General features: G+C 35.7%; 1 protein-coding gene and 2 non-coding genes across 3 annotated transcripts; all 3 read left to right on the top strand.

The window, feature by feature from the left end:
- Nucleotides 1–7541: 7541 nt before the first annotated feature.
- Nucleotides 7542–7613, top strand: trnap-agg (transfer RNA proline (anticodon AGG)). The gene has a single exon. It is a non-coding gene; the product is annotated as a tRNA-Pro (tRNA).
- Nucleotides 7614–9043: 1430 nt separating this feature from the next.
- On the top strand, nt 9044–9115 carry trnap-cgg (transfer RNA proline (anticodon CGG)). Its single transcript has one exon. It is a non-coding gene; the product is annotated as a tRNA-Pro (tRNA).
- A 1657-nt stretch (nt 9116–10772) lies between these two features.
- Nucleotides 10773–16310, top strand: LOC130222108 (gastrula zinc finger protein XlCGF52.1-like). The gene is made up of 3 exons (XM_056454741.1): nt 10773–10816; nt 11251–11400; nt 14403–16310. Exons 2-3 carry the CDS (start codon nt 11316–11318, stop codon nt 15560–15562), a joined length of 1245 nt encoding a protein of 414 aa, XP_056310716.1. The 5' UTR covers nt 10773–10816; nt 11251–11315; the 3' UTR covers nt 15563–16310.
- Nucleotides 16311–16543: the final 233 nt, after the last annotated feature.

Below are 16543 nucleotides of genomic sequence, written 5' to 3'. Positions count from 1 at the left end.
AGTGAAGTTGTAGATGATCTTTGAAATGTGAGTTTTTTGTTTGTTTATTTTAATATCCAGTTCCTGTGCATTTAGTATTTTTTAGTCTAAATAACCATAACCTCAATTGCCGGGTCCGTCACATTTTAGGGTCTCCTTGTAATATTTGCATTGTGTTGTGAGAAAATGCAGCAAGTTTTTGTAATATGTCTGCATTGTGAGAAAATGCAACACATTTTTTGCATTGTGTGAAAATACAGCATGTTTAAAAATGTGTTAATGTTGGGACAATTTGCAGTACATGTGCTGTCAAACTGATGAAGATCTTTTCTTAATTTGCTGGTGTTTTTGTAATTGCACGTTTTCTGAAATTGCAGCATGTTAAGCTCTCTTGGTCACCGTAATAAACAATTTTGAACAGTTTTAACCGTTTTTAAATTAATTTGTTTATTAAATATCATTTAAGAAATCAAATTGCGTATTTGTTCATGTAAAATGTTCATGTTCATACACACACACACACACACACACACATATATATATATATATATATATATATATATATATATATATATATATATATATATATATATATATATATATATATATACACACACACACACATTTATATATATATATATATGGTGTCCACATCTGGTGTGTGATATTTTTAACTGTCATGTGCACGCCATGTCGCGGCACTGAGCGGCGCTTCCGGTGTGCGACCTGCTTAACACAACCAAATCTGTGACATCTGATTTTATACTTGATGAGTTGAACCATTGTGATCATACAGAATTTCATCGTTTAAATTAAATTTATAAATGGGAGAATGGCGATAAGACAAGTCTATATAAAAATGAAATGCCTGGTTAATAATCAGTATGAAGGACTAGGAGTGACACTGAAAAATCATTTTATCAATGAAAAAATTCAAACATAAAAGTGTACATAAATACATCACATTTAAATGTTTAAATAAATAAATACAATTTGTTTTAAAACATTGATTAATCAAACAATAAAAAGTATTATTAAGAAGTTACCTTAAATTCTTTAAAAAATGCTTTTGGCAAATGTTTTTTTTTTTTTTTAAAGCTCTTTAATATGTGCATTTTATATATATTTAATATGCTTTTTTATTCTTTGATTAATTAGCATAAGAAAACATGAATTGAATAAACAGTTTTAAATAAGTATATTTACAAATTTTAATTGTATTTTTAAATGTAATATTTTATTGATATAATAATATATTATTGATATATTAATATGTTTTAAAAACACAAATTAAATCAATTTAAATATGCTTTGTCCATTTATAGTCGATTTCTTATTGATGCATTTTTTATTATTTAAATAACCAACATTTAAAACGTGAAATAAACTTTTAAAATTGTATATTAATTTATCCATTGTTTAACTGTTTATTTGTTTAACTTAAATGTGATTCATTTAAATAATTTTCTGCTTTAATTATTGAAAATTGATCATTTGATTATTCACTTTATTTTTAAATGATGCTCTTGGTCCTCCATAGAACAGTGCCTGTTTAATATTTACATTATAATATCAGGTGTTATATGTTCAACCTGAAATTAATTAAATTTAAGTATCCTAACATGCAGTGTTGGGGAAAGTCACTTTTAAAAGTAATGCATTACAATATTGAGTTATTCCCCCAAAAAGTCAGTAGCTGCATTACTTAGTTACCTTTTATCGCAAGTAATACATTTTGTTAATTTTGATTTATTTATTTTTATTCATTCATTCATTCAACTCTGAAGTTCCTCTGAAATATTCGCTTGTAATATTTGGTTAGAAGTGTCATCTGGGCCATTTCTGCCTTTATTGTGAGCAGAAAACGGTACAGATTCAGTTCTAGTTCCACTTCAGTACAGATATGGCTACTGAGAATGCGCGTTTCTGCACGCGCAAAATTGCAATTGGTCAACCGCAGTCACGCGCAGTACTATGGCCTTTTCATTAAAAAATAAAACATTTCTGTGCTTTACGCAATAGCCACCAGGTGGCGCAAGGAATGACTGCTTTTCCATTGACTAACAGGTAGTTCTCATACAGTACGTGTTATTAAATATTAAATATTTCCTAAAATTTGTATTTAAAAAAATTAAAACAAGACTAATTTGTAAATTACAAATTCATTACATCATTAGGAAAAAATAGCAATCTGTTCAAGTTTTACAGTAAAAAAAAACTGTAGCCTACTATCATTTATTAGACAAAAAACTGCACATTCAACAGTCCTCAGTAACAATTTGGCCATTTCAATAAAAAATAATAGTTTAAACATAATAATAATAATAATAATAATAATAATAATAATACAATAATAATTAATTCTTTTTCTAGCCTCTTTGGTTAAAATAAAATACATTTGAAAATTCCTGTAAATCAACAATGGCCAAAATATATTCAAATGACTTTAATATAGTCCGCTTCTGGTGCTTCACACCTTTTTATTGCTCATTTTTATTTCAGAAATAAGGTCCAAGATTTAGAATAAAGTTACCTGTAAAATGCTTTCTGTTTAAGAACAATACTGTAGTGAAAGAAGACTTCTCTTACATCAGATTATAGTCCCGCCGAAGCAACAGCCGGCAAATGATTCCGTTTGAATAATGTTATTATTATTAGTAACAAGCTTAGATTTGTCAAGAGAGTGAAATCATCAGAAACTAGGCTACCTTCTTTTCTGTCATTGCAACGCAGCTTTACAAACGGTTGGGGAGAAACCAGTGGCCCACCACATTCTTACGAACATAAAGCTCTACATTTAAAATTTCATTTTTACATTTCACCACGTCATATAAAAACATAAACATTTGTCTGAGGACATAGAACACATTTTTTATATGCATGTTTTTGTATGCATGTGTGTGTGACCCAGCCTGATCTCACGAGAAAACGTAAGTATTTTCCGTTTTGTCAGTTTAGTGGCTAATTCGTACAAATTCGTATGAGTTCAGTCGTACAAAATTGTACGATTTTAAAAAGGAGGCGTGGCACCCAACCCCGCCCCTAAACCCAACCGTCATTGGGGGATGAGCAAATCGTACTAAATTGTATGAATTAGATCGTACGAATTCATACGAATTAGCCACTAAGTCAAAAAGTTACGAATTGCCATGAGATTGTGTTGGTGTGACCAGGCGAAAGCGCTCGCTTCACAGCTCTTGAAACATATTAAATGCATTTAAAACTTTTTTTTTTTTTCTGTATTTGCTTTTTTGTGCATGAACGTTTTATTGTATTTTTTAGTTTTATATAAAGTTTTTAAGATTTTATATAAAGATAAGAATTTAGATGACGGGTAGTATTTATATTATACATGGTTTATTATATTCAAGTCAATGACTTTGGCTAATAACCAAATATAAATAAAATATGTTTGTAAGAATGTGGTGGGTGTGCCAGTGAAAAGCAGCTGTAGTGTATACTGTTGAATAATTAATTTAAATTATGTAATAAATAAATAATTAATAAAGCAGTATTAATTTTCGCCAGGGGCGACGCAGTGGTGCAGAAGGTGGTGCTGTCGCCTCACAGCAAGAAGGTTGCTGGTTCGAGCCTCGGCTGGGTCATTTGCCGTTTCTGTGTGGAGTTTGCATGTTCTCCCTGCGTAGCGTGGGTTTCCTCCGGGTGCTCTGGTTTCCCCCACAGTCCAAAGACATGTGGTACAGGTGAATTTGGTAGGCTAAATTGTCTGTAGTGTATAAGTGTGGGTGAGTGTTTATGGGTGTTTCCCAGAGAGGGGTTGTGGCTGGAAGGGCATCCACTGCGTAAAACATGTGCTGGATAAGTTGCTGGTTCATTCCACTGTGGTGACCCCGGATTAATAAAGGGACTAAGCCGAAAAGAAAATGAATGATAGTTCCTGCCAGGGGCGGACTGGCCATCTGGCAAGGGCCGGACTGTTTTTTAAATGTGGGCCGGTCAGTTTTTTTTTTTTTAAATGTGTACTGTTTTTACATGCAGGCAGTTTTTATCTCTTGCTAGATGTGATATTATGATGATGAGGATAATAATAATAAAAATAATAATAATAAATGTTAAGCATTTGGCCCAATCGGCGATGGCTGCCTGGTTTCATGCAGCCAGAAACTGTACATTAGGTCATGATTATTAATATATATTCATTAGGTCACCTATAATTGTTTAATAAGCACATTTTAAACCTCCACCGGTGTTTATTGTTTTTAAGGGAAAGGCACAGCCAATCAAAATGCCCATATGTCTTTTGGGGCGGGAGGAGTGAACGTGACTGAACCCTTTCTGCATGTCTAGGTTATATGTTGACAGCGCCATTTTTTTTTTTTTTTTTTGTGGATTAAATTATTGGTGGGGACATTTCAATGGTTGAAGGACATTGGTGGGGAACACATCCCCTCTGTCCACCCTAAATCTATGCCCCTGTATATATATATATATATATATATATATATATATATATATATATATATATATAAATGTAATATTACATTTATAAGTAGTAATTTAATAGTAATACACTTAATGTTTGTTTAATATGGGTTGTATACTAGTATTCCACTTATTACATAGACAGGCATAGCCGTTTGAGTTCTGAATAAGCCAAATAGGCTCAACCCACCAGTTTACTGTAGTAAAAAACACTTTCTATATTTAAGTGCATTTTTTGTTTTCATATATTAAATAAACAAACTGCCACTTTTCTAATTAAATGACATGCATATAAATATATATTTTTAAACTTAAAGGCTAATTCACAGATTTCACGATCTGAATGATAATAATGCATAAGAAGTATTTTTTAATACTAGACAACACTTGATGTTTCTGTCTCTGTCAGTGACTCAGTGACAGTTAAAATGGGTACATTCTCTAAGTGGTTCTGTCACTCTGTTTAATCCTTTCTTAGCAAGACTGTATAATTAATGTTACACGAACTGTAAAGTGTTTAATATTGGTAGTTCATTTTGAAATAAAAATAGCGAAATGTTCATAAAGAGTTACATTTTTCCCTGGAGGAAACAGCTGTGCTGATGAGGTGAACGCAGAGAAAACCCGACAGCTTTTCCGTGGCATTGGAGGATACGGGTGATACAAGTGTATCTATATCAAAGAATTGCAAATAAGCAGATATTATAACAATTTATCAATTCATCACACACCTCGTTCTCTCGCTGTCCATGGCTGTGGTTTGCTGATCAAATGAATAACAAGACAGGGAGGAGCTGAATCCTGAGTAGAAATATAGGGCTACAGTCCCCCTAAAACAGGCCAAGCAACGCCCATGGTGCGCTCACTGCGCTGGGTCCCTCAGTTAGTGGCGAGACCACTCGATGCACGATGCCAACAGTCGGTCGCCGAGTAAATGAATATGATGAATGGAAACACACAGGCCTGTGCGTATAGACATGTAATGTAATGCTGTACAGTAATTAAATAGTCACTTGTGACTTTGTATGTCATTTTATATATTTTATATACTTCATTTTAATTTCTAAACTAAAAACATTTACTTTCTATTAAAAATAACATGTTGTTAAAATGTATACAAACAAATCAAAGTCATGTTTAATAGACCAAGAACAGTATTTCCTAGAGTCTAATAGTTTTTATTCTGGAGAAGGTCTTGGGCTATTTATTTTAGTCTGGCTGCAGTAAAAGCAGATAGGCCTAATAAGCATGTCAATATAATAAACCCCTAAAGAATTTCTTTATGTCAAACAAACATTTGTCAGGACTTGTCACTCAAAAGCATCTTGCTATAGCTACTTAATTTATAATGTAGCCAAATGAGATTTCTTGAAAGCTTTCTTGCTGTATAAGCTGTTTATTTTGTCATTCTTTAAACATTTGTTGAATATACAGATTTATATTTTAAATACACCCTTTTAAGTAATGAGCTGTTCATCTTCTGTGATTATGACCATCTTTTTTTTGTAAAAACATTGATATTTCAATTGCATCCACTCCCACAATAAAAAATACTATAATGAGTTATAGGAATACTATAGTGTTTTTGAACCATATTATAAAAATAGCCTGTTTAAATTCTAAAGTTGCTCTGGTATCACAACAACTATAAACATAACCCAATACTGAAAAAACATGTTCAAAAACGCTGTAATATTTACTATAATATTAACTATATTACTATACTATTTTTTCATGAGGTCTTCCGCGATAATAAATGCGAACGCAATCTCCGCCACTGGTAACATTTCCAGGCGGCAAAATAGCAAGATTTGGGAAGTGTCCAACTTGTGGTGTATTATTTGAGCCCTCTTCTTACTGCAGACAAGGTGAGGCACACCTCAAACAAGCCTATTGACATGCAAACACATCTCAAGAAGGTTTTCACAGCTACTGTCTTTCATCCACCCAACTTGAAGTGAGACCTTCAAAGATGACCCAGCTGGGACGTGAACCCTCAATCCCCAGCTTCGGAGGCTGATGCCTTATCCATTAGGCCACTGGACCATGTCGCCAATCTTTTGTCATGGATCTCTTGTATGCATTCAACAAGATGCCAATGCATGGAAAACTGCACTTTAGGATCTCGATGCCACTTTGCCTTCTTTCAAATAAGATGTGTGCAACTAATGGACAAACATTTTCTTTGTGCAATAATACACATTTGTGTCTCATTGGTCCTGGGGTATGGTTCTCATGTATGTTGTGACTGGTCTTGAGTTTCAAATTCCAGACAATGCCACTCTCATTAACTTGAAATCACAACCTTTCTGCAGCTATTTTCTTGTTTGTGTTTCATCATCATCCACCTAACATGAGATCAATAGTTGAAAGCCACTGGGTACTTGAAGACAAGATCTCCATTGCCAAATATTAGCGGAACCTTTTAAGTTTGTAATGTGACAGTGAGATTCAAGCAAGATTGGATGAATCTTATTTGAAGTGTGCAGCAAGTCTGAGAATTCGAAGCTAACTATTGTCCTCAGATCATCACGCCTAAGTTTTGAGAAAACAAGTCGGAATTGTTTCACAAAACTGAAATGTAACCCAAGCAACACAACCCAGATGTGACTTGAATCCACAATCCCCAGCTTCGAAGGCTGATGCCTTATCCATTAGGCCACTGGGTCAATACTAGCATTTGTCATATCTGTTGTATGGCTCAGGAAGTTCTTGTAACTCAGAAAACAGTACTTTAGGATCCCTATGCCATATTGTATTCAGACGATCTGGTGTGTACACGTAATGACAAAAGAGTTTCTCTGAGGAGTTTTCCTTTGTCATGTCTTTTTGACCTAAGGGTTTGAACCTAGCTTTTTAAAGGTCACACTGGATTGTCTTGCACAGAAAACTTAAAAGGAACTGCATCAAAGACAACCCAGTTGGTACCTTAAACCCACAATCCCCAGCTTCGAAGGCTGGTGCCGTATCCATTACTCCACTGGGCTGTTTTTCACTGCCTGTGAACTGTAATATGCCTCCAGGGAGTTGCTGACACACGTAACAAAAACAACATGAACAAAGAGTAGATTGGATCAGTCTCACAGAATTTTTTGTGGCACTGCAGACTGCTTCTACAGGGCTCGTTGGTCTAGGGGTATGATTCTCGCTTAGGGTGCGAGAGGTCCCGGGTTCAAATCCCGGACGAGCCCTATGCCTGTCATAGAAAAAGCAGCGGAGCTGTGCTGTCTATGGTGTTTCTATGTTAATTGTAGCAGCTTTTGCTGTGACGTTAGTTAATGAACATTTAGTGGACTTCTGATCTAAATCAGTCTAACATGTACACTTATTCAGACAAAAAAAGGAGCGGTAATGATTCGGTTCTTAGATTAGTTTATGGATCTCAAACAACCCACCAGCTTTATATGTAAGCACCGTTTTAATGACATGCAAACACATCTCAAGAAGGTTTTCCACAGCTAGCGTGTTTCATCCACAAACATTGCTAACATATCGAAGTGAGACCTTCAAAGACAACCCAGATGGGTCTTGAACCCACAATCCCAAGCCCCGGAGGCTGATGGCTTATCCATTAGGCCACTGGACTATGTCGCCAATCTTTTGTCATGGATCTCTTGTATGCATTCAACAAGATGCCAATGCATGGAAAACTGCACTTTAGGATCTCGATGCCAGTTTGCATTCCGTCAAATAAAATGTGTGCAACTAATGGACAAACATTCTCTTTGTGCAATCATACACATTCGTGTCTCATTGGTCCTGGGGTATGGTTCTCGTGTATGTTGTGACTGGTCTTGAGTTTCAAATTCCAGACAAGGCCACTCTCATTAACTTGAAATCACAACCTTTCTGCAGCTATTTTCTTCTTTGTGTTTCATCATCATCCACCTAACAAGAGACCATTAGTTGAAAGCCACGGGGTACTTGAAGTCAAGATCTCCATTACCAAAGCTTAGCGGAACCATTTAGGTTTGTAACGTGACAGTGAGATTCAAGCAAGATTGGCTGAGTCTTATTTGAAGTGTGCAGCAAGCCTAAGAATTCGAAGCTAATGATTGTCCTCAGATCATCACACCTAAGTTTTGAGAAAACAAGTCGGAATTGTTTCACACAACTTAAATGTAACCCAACAAACACAATCCAGATGGGACTTTAACCCACAATCCCCAGCTTCGAAGGCTGATGCCTTATCCATTAGGCCACTGGGTCAATACTTGCATTTGTCATATCTGTTGTATGGCTCAGGGAGTTCTTGTAACTCAGAAAACAGTACTTCAGGATCCCTATGCTATATTGCATTTAGACGATCTGGTGTGTACACCTGATGACAAAGCAGCCTAAGGGTATGAACCTAGCTTTTTAAAGGTCACACTGGATTGTCTTGCACAGCCAACTTAAAGGAACTGCATCAAAGACAACCCATTTGATACTCTAAACCCACAATCCCCAGCTTCGAAGGCTGGTGCTTTATCCATTATGCCACTGGGCTGTTTTTTACTGCCTGTGAACTGTAATATGCCTCCAGGGAGTTGCTGACACACATGACCAAAACAACATGAACAAAGAGTAGATTGGATCAGTCTCACTGAATTTTTTGTGGCACTGCAGACTGCTTCAACAGGGCTCGTTGGTCTAGAGGTATGATTCTCGCTTCGGGTGCCAGAGGACCCGGGTTCAAATCCCGGACGAGCCCTACGCCTGTCATAGGCAAAGCAGCAGAGCTGTGCTATCTGTGGTGTTTCTATGTTAATTGTTGCTGCTTTTGCTGTGACTATAGTTAATGAACATTTATTGGACTTCTGATCTAAATCAGTCTAACATGTACAATTATACAGACAAAAAAAGGAGCGGCAATGATTCGGTTGTTAGTTTTGTTCATGGATCTTGAACAACCCACCAGGAAAACTGAACTTTAGGATCTCGATGCCAGTTTGCATTCCGTCAAATAAGATGTGTATATGGCCACACTGGGCGAAGTATAGGTATACTGGAGCAAAGAATCTGGGTCAGAAGTATGCCCTATGAGCATGCTCTGTGGGTATTAAGTAATTAACAAAATAGTTAGGTCTCACTAATACTAAGTTGAGTCCAGGCACAAAATGTGCCTATAAGGTCCCAATAAAGCACTCATACAAAGAAGTGTGGTTATGAACATGCAGGGCCATTGTGGCTTTAACACAAAACAAAATTAGTTCACTTCCACTATGTAGCACAATATTACTTCATAAACGGCATAATTACATATTTTTGAACGCATGAAGTCAGTAATAAATGAAGCTATCTAAAAATATAAAGACAACATGGACTATTTTTTAAAGGTTCGAGACGACTGCTTTATTTTATAAAGATGCAGATATAAAAGTAACCTTGTAAATAATGATTCCGTTTTAATATGTTAATGTTTCCATTTGAATATGTTAAAATATAATTTATTCCAATGATGTGAAAGCTGCATTTGAGGCATTTGTGTCCTACATGAAATCACTCTAATGATTTGGTGCTTTAAAACAATTTTTTTTTTAATTAACCCAAAAGTACTCATGCATTTTGACTGTTATTTTATGTTTTGTGTTACAATGTAAAAGTTATCAATGTCACACACACACACACACACACACACACAGATATATATATATATATATAAACTATTATTTTTCATTTCATGTGTTAAGTTTTTTGTTAAGATTCTCCACAGAAATTGCAAAAAAAATGTCCGCAGATTCTGTCTGGGCCTAATTTTGAGGTAAAATCAGAAAGAAAAGAGAAACTGGTGTGTAAATTGAGAAGAATCACTTATAGATTCAAGCAGTCAGACAGGAACTGGAACAAAATGTTGATTACTTGTGTGAAGACTTGTGTGTATGGCTTTTGTGCTTATGTAAACATATTCAAGGGCATGATGATGGGTAGCATTTTGATTATCTGCAGTGGGCCGCTCTGGCTGAATTGTAATTTTTGTGTGAACTACCCCTTTATATGCTTCTGTAAAAAATAAATCTTAGATATGAAGTTGTGAAAATAGGAAGAAAGAGGTCATAATTACGAGGAGGAGATTTGGACTCATATTAATAGGAAGTAATGTGTTTTAGACATGCAAGTTATCATAAGGTGGATTAAAAATGTTTTTCAAAATTGTCTTAAAAATGTTTAAAGTTTTTTGATCAGCTTCAAATACTGAATGTGTGTGTGCGTGCGTGCGTGCGTGCGTGTGCGCGAGAGAGCAGATATAGTGGAAAGTGGAAAACGAGGGAAAAATTTATCAATAAGTCATGACTGAAATTAAGTGGCAAAAAAGTTTTTAAAAAAAGACTTTTATTTTGGCGTGGCGGTGTGACGTCATAAGGCTGCGCCGCTCCTGCACTGTGATTCCATGCTGTGATTCAACTAGAGAAAGGTTTGTTTTAAAACTTTTACACAGATATAAACTGATTGATTAAAGTTTTTTTCATCCTATGCTAAATTATGTACCTCTGCTGTTGAAAATAATATTTTAGCCTTTTATACAACGTAGTATTATTTTACTCACAGTAATGAGGGCTATTGTTTGAACCGAAATGTGTGTAATAAGTGTTTTAATGAAGGTTTAATTTATTAAATAGTATAATGTCACTCCATTCTAAGTATACATCACCATATATATGGAATAGCATACTGGTTAATCAGCTTATTTGTGGCAATTGTATCTTGTTTGAACTTACTGGATTTATTTTTGTTAATTACTCTCATATAAAGAAACTGTTGAAGAAACTGTTGAAGAGAAGTTATTTTGTTTCTGTTCATTGTTTTATTCATTTAAATTTTTTTTATTGTTTTGTTCATTTTAAACAGGATAAAGTGTCCAAACACAGAGAAAAACTCCTGCCGAAGCGACTGATCTCCACACTGTTATAAAGATGGCGTTTATTAAAGAGGAGAGTGAAGATGTGAAGATTGAAGAAACATTCACAGTCAAACAGGAAGATCTGCAGGAACAAACAGGTTAGTTTTCATTCTCAAAAGACCAACTCAGTCATTTGATCCTCATTCAGATATATTTTAATAAGAAGAATACTAAATTAAATTCATCTTGCAGCCCTGAGTGTGCTGCCTAGTTCTCCTAAATGCACATAAGCACTCATTGAAAGACAGGAATGAGATGCTTTCCTGTTACTTGTTTTCATGTCTTTTGTCATTATTTTAATGTATTATTAGTGCCCCATTTTCTCTACCTTCTTAAGGTTATTGCTTTTCTTGTTCTTCTACTGTTTGTAAAGCGTCCTTGAGCACTGGCGCTATATAAAATAAATGAAAACAATAAATAAAAAAGTTTAACTGAGCTGACGATATTTGACCTACAGTATTCTCATAGAAGATATCTGCTATTACGGTGATGTTGGCTTGGTACTTTCCATTTGCATATGTCACTTTGATCACATTTCCCTTTTTTTCATCAAATTCTTTATGGGTTTAAAGTTGTTTTTAGAAGTTGTTACTAGTTCTCACATATCGTATCTGAGTTAGAATTACATCATTATTATAATAACTAATTACCAGGACTTTTGTGTTTAAACAGGGTTTCTGTGGGGTCTTAAAATGTCTTAAATTCCAAAATCTAAATTTTAGGCCTTAAAAAGTCTTTTAACTTTTTAAAACATTTGTTCATTTTTTTTATTGATTTTTTTCAAAGAAAGTTTATGTTTGGAAAAGTGTATGGATACAAGTAAAGCTTGCTTGTTTTTACACAATATTTAAAATCTTTTGCTAAGAAATATCTAAAATATTGTAATTTTTTTTATCATTCATTTATTATTGTATTATCAAATGTATTAAATCATTTTTTTTGATAGGGCAAATAAAAATCTTTTCCATCTGGGGCATTTGAAATATTCCCTTTATGAGTCTAAAATTTCATTCATAATTGTCTTGAAAATGTCATAAAATTCTTGCATTTAACTTGGTGAAACCTGCAGAAACCCTGGGTTAAAGTATGTCAGAAAGCGTGGACGCCCCCAATATTAAATGTGCTGAATGAAATGGACACTAAAGTAATTAATTATTATAAAACATTGTACAGTATTCTAAACTATATGCTGTTGCTGTGGGACGACGTGAAACAAAACAAACAAATTATAGTGGAACAATAACGTTTAGCATTGCACTGACTACAACTGGCCAACAAACTAGTCTAAATGACTTTTGCTGCTTAAGAAATGGATTACAGCATGCTGATGATATGCAAACATTTGAGTGTAAAGTTCGTCAGTATTGACCATATACTTCATGTACCAGCAGGCGCCGCCATTGGAATCTTTTTGCCTGAAATAGTTTTTTTCAAAGAATTAATTTTTGGATCCTAAATACAGTGTTATGCTGCTTAGGCATGAGACGATAACAGTTTACAAGGTATACCACAGTTTGGAAAAGTCAAGCTTTTAAAACCTTTTATATCTAAGTTTTTTTTAGGACAGTATCTCCAGCAGAAAAAATATCCAAAAATGCAGTTTTAAATAGTAAAGAAATCTGTGTTTCTGAAACAAAAGAAGACAGCAGAAGTCAATGATTCATTTGAATGATTTAACCTGATCACCATGCCTAATGCTGCTTGATGTTGCAAAGTCAAATTTTCATGTTTTTTTTTTTCTTTGTATGTATAGTCATGAACACACTTGTTTGTAGAGCAAGTAGTGCGACCGTTTTCTGCCGTTTATAACTCCTGGTCATTTCTCCAATTGTCAACTGAATTGGAAGTGTTAAAACAATAGCATATGAGATCAGGTTACTATGACATGATTTGACAATTGTGGCTGTTTATCATTGTACTCTGGTTATCCTGAGATCTGATGCTGAGTACTCTTAGGGATTTTCACACTTCAAATGTTTAACCCTGGGTCATTCTAACCCTCGATAAACAGAATCCTGGGTTATCTGTAATCACGTTCCACAATGCTCATGCTATACCTGGTGTTCATTAACAGACGGTCCACATTTCCAAACTCTAGGTTAACATTAATATTTGTATATTTACGTTGTCACTGTCCCTCATTGGACAAACAGCAGGTCACCTTTTTAGATGGCATTTCTGCATCTCGTCAGGTATATAAAATGTCATCTTGCAAGTCTTCAGCTAAGCCTCAGGACATGCGCAAAGGCAAGAAAAAGACAAAAGTGCAACTGAATGAAAACAAATAGCAAAGTATGTCATCCTGCCATCCCCTCATAGCTCCAGTTTACAGCAAACGTGACATTAAGCATTTGCATAAGTTCATTTATTCATTTTCCTTTGGCTTAGTCCCATTATTCATCAGGTGTCGCCACAGCGAAATGAACCACCAACTTATCCAGCATTTGTTTTAAACAGCGGATGCCCTTCCAGCTGGAACCCAGTACTGGGGAGCATTTGCACAAGTTATATACAATAATGCAAACCCACAAATAAAAGCGTGAATTATGCGTACGTGCTGTGAACATGCAGGATTTGTCTCAATCACGTCTTATAAGAAAGTGAAAAATGTTTAAATCCAGTGGTAGATACACATGAGGGAACACAACAGTAATCTGGAGCGAGTGCATTTGATCATTTGCATTTAAAGCCACAGGCACAAATAGAGCTTGGTTTTCCTCTGACCCCCAAAATTAAATATTCTGCAAGGTATATGATCTGATTTTGAGCCGAAACCTCAGACACATTCTGGGAACACCAAAGACTTACTTTACATCTTGTAAAAAAAGGTTCATAATAGGAACCCTTTAAAGGGATAGTTCATGCAGAAATGAAGATTTCCTGACCATTTACTCTCCCTCATGTGGTTTTAAACCTTTATGCGTTTCTTGATTCTGTTGAACGCAAAAGAAGATATTGTGAAAAAGCGCTGGCTTCTTTTGTGTTCCAGAAGAAAGGAAATATTTAAAACCACAAGACGGAGAGTAAATGGTAAGGTCATTTCATGCTTGTTGCTTTGTGCCTTAATACTAAAGTCAACTTTTTTTGTTGTTTATTTAAGACCTGATGGTGCTGAAAGAAGAGACTCATCAATGGAATAAAATGGAAGAGAAACAGCAAGACATAACGACTGATGAAAAACCCACACTGACTACAAATACTTCACATGGAAGACATCTGAAATCCAAATCTGAGTGTAATTTCAGCTGTAAACAGAGTAGAAAGAGTTTCAGTCAAAAGCCAAACCTTGATGTTCACATGAGAGTTCACACTAGGGAGAACCCTTACACCTGCGAACAGTGTGGAAAGAGTTTTCCTAAAATCCATGGCTTTAAAGCCCACATGAGAATTCACACTGGAGAGAGGCAGTACACATGCCAACAGTGTGGAAAAAGCTTCTGTCATGCAAGAAACTTGGCAGTGCACAGGAGAATTCACACTGGGGAGAAGCTTTACTCTTGCCCTCAGTGTGGAAAGAGTTTTAATCAAAATAACAACCTTGAAGTCCACATGAGAACTCACAATGAACGAAAAATATTTACTTGCACACAGTGTGGGAAAAGTTTTGCTAAAAAACAAAACGTTGACCTCCACATGAGGATTCACACTGGAGAGAAACCTTACACATGCACTGAGTGTGGTAAACATTTCACATATAAATCCACATTCAATAACCACAAGAGAACTCACACTGGAGAGAAACCTTACAGATGTACAGAGTGTGGTAAAAGTTTCCTAAATAAAACCACACTCAATAAACACATGAGGATTCACACTGGAGAGAAACCTTACAGATGCACAGAGTGTGGTAAAGGTTTCAGATGTAAAAGCACACTCAATCACCACAAGAGAACTCACACCGGAGAGAAGCTGTTTGCATGTGCTGAGTGTGGAAAGAGCTTCACAACCAAACCTAGCCTCATAAATCACATGAATGGTCACACTGGAACCCTAGTGTTCACATGTGATCAGTGTGGAAAGAGTCTCACACGCAAAGACGCCATTAAGCGACACATGATGATTCACTCAGGAGAGCGTTTTAGATGCAGTGAGTGTGGAAAGGACTTTAAACATAAAAGAAGCCTCCGCGCTCACATGAAACTTCACAATAGAGAGCAGAGTCCTCAACATTTAGGCCTTGTCCACACAAACACAGGTATATTCAAAATGGAACCTTTTTCATGTAGTTTGGCTGTTCATTCACATGAAGTTCATTTATAAACTACTTTTGAGAGGATCACATGCTTATGATTGTCCACGGCTGGTCCTGCATTAGCTAACACATGATTCACCAATCAGATGAATCCTGACTCACTATAAATAACCAGAGTGTCTTACTTCAGTTATCTTCATCTTGAAGAATCCCTCTCCCACCCCCTACCCTTCCTCCTTTCTAGATTGGTGCCAAATTGGTTGCCCATAGTCAAGCTCTTAGAAGCCATATATCTTCCTTTAACCATCTCTATATCTGTCATTAGAACAGAAACAAGTCTGGGGGTTTCATCAAGATCTACCAGAGCTCAAACTTCCCTCTCTCCCTGCTAACGGAAGGGAGTCCAGGGCTTGAGGATCTTATGAGCTTAGGGCTCTCTATCGGGACAGCATACCAAACAAGTGTGAACTCTTGAATACATATCAGGTTACTGGAAATGAAACCCTTTGAACACCTGAAGATGTAAACTCAATAGCTGAAGAGGGGTGAAGATTTTGACAGCTGTTTTGTACTGTAGATCAGGGCTCACAGCCCAGTACCGGGTTGTGAGAGTTGCTACCGGGCTTCAAGAATGCAAAATAACTCTATATGTTGATAGACTGTGTGGCTTGTTTCACATGCAAACACCTACAGGAACTCAAGAATTGTGACCCAACCAAAGCAGTTGGGTAATCTCTTACTTGAAGATCACTGATGAGAAACTGCACTATTGTCTTCAATAAAGTTTTCTCCCCATAAGAACTTTGGTCAGCTTGCTTACTTTATGTATTAGAGTCATTTACATATTGGTGAGCCACCCAAGAACAGTTTAGCCAAGTACAGCTAAATCTGACAATGTGTTTCAACTTATTATGAACCAATAACCATATTTGTGCACATTGCACACTTGCAAATCGTTTATTAATTTACCAATCAAATGGTCAGCTTTGAAAAGAGAATTAGAAAGATTAGAGAAGAGAAAATGTTTGTGGAGATGCAGGGAACACTGT

Source organism: Danio aesculapii, chromosome 4 (genome assembly GCF_903798145.1).
Source record: "Danio aesculapii chromosome 4, fDanAes4.1, whole genome shotgun sequence".
Taxonomy (NCBI): domain Eukaryota; kingdom Metazoa; phylum Chordata; class Actinopteri; order Cypriniformes; family Danionidae; genus Danio; species Danio aesculapii.
The sequence above is the reverse complement of the archived record's forward strand: the minus strand, read 5'-3'. Positions and strand labels throughout refer to the sequence as shown.

Excerpts from the sequence above, each read along its gene's own strand:
- LOC130222108 (XM_056454741.1), top strand. The coding sequence starts at position 11,316 with ATGGCGTTTATTAAAGAGGAGAGTGAAGATGTGAAGATTGAAGAAACA. Across the intron at positions 11,401-14,402 it reads AGATCTGCAGGAACAAACAG|ACCTGATGGTGCTGAAAGAA; the intron begins GTTAGTTTTCAT and ends TGTTTATTTAAG.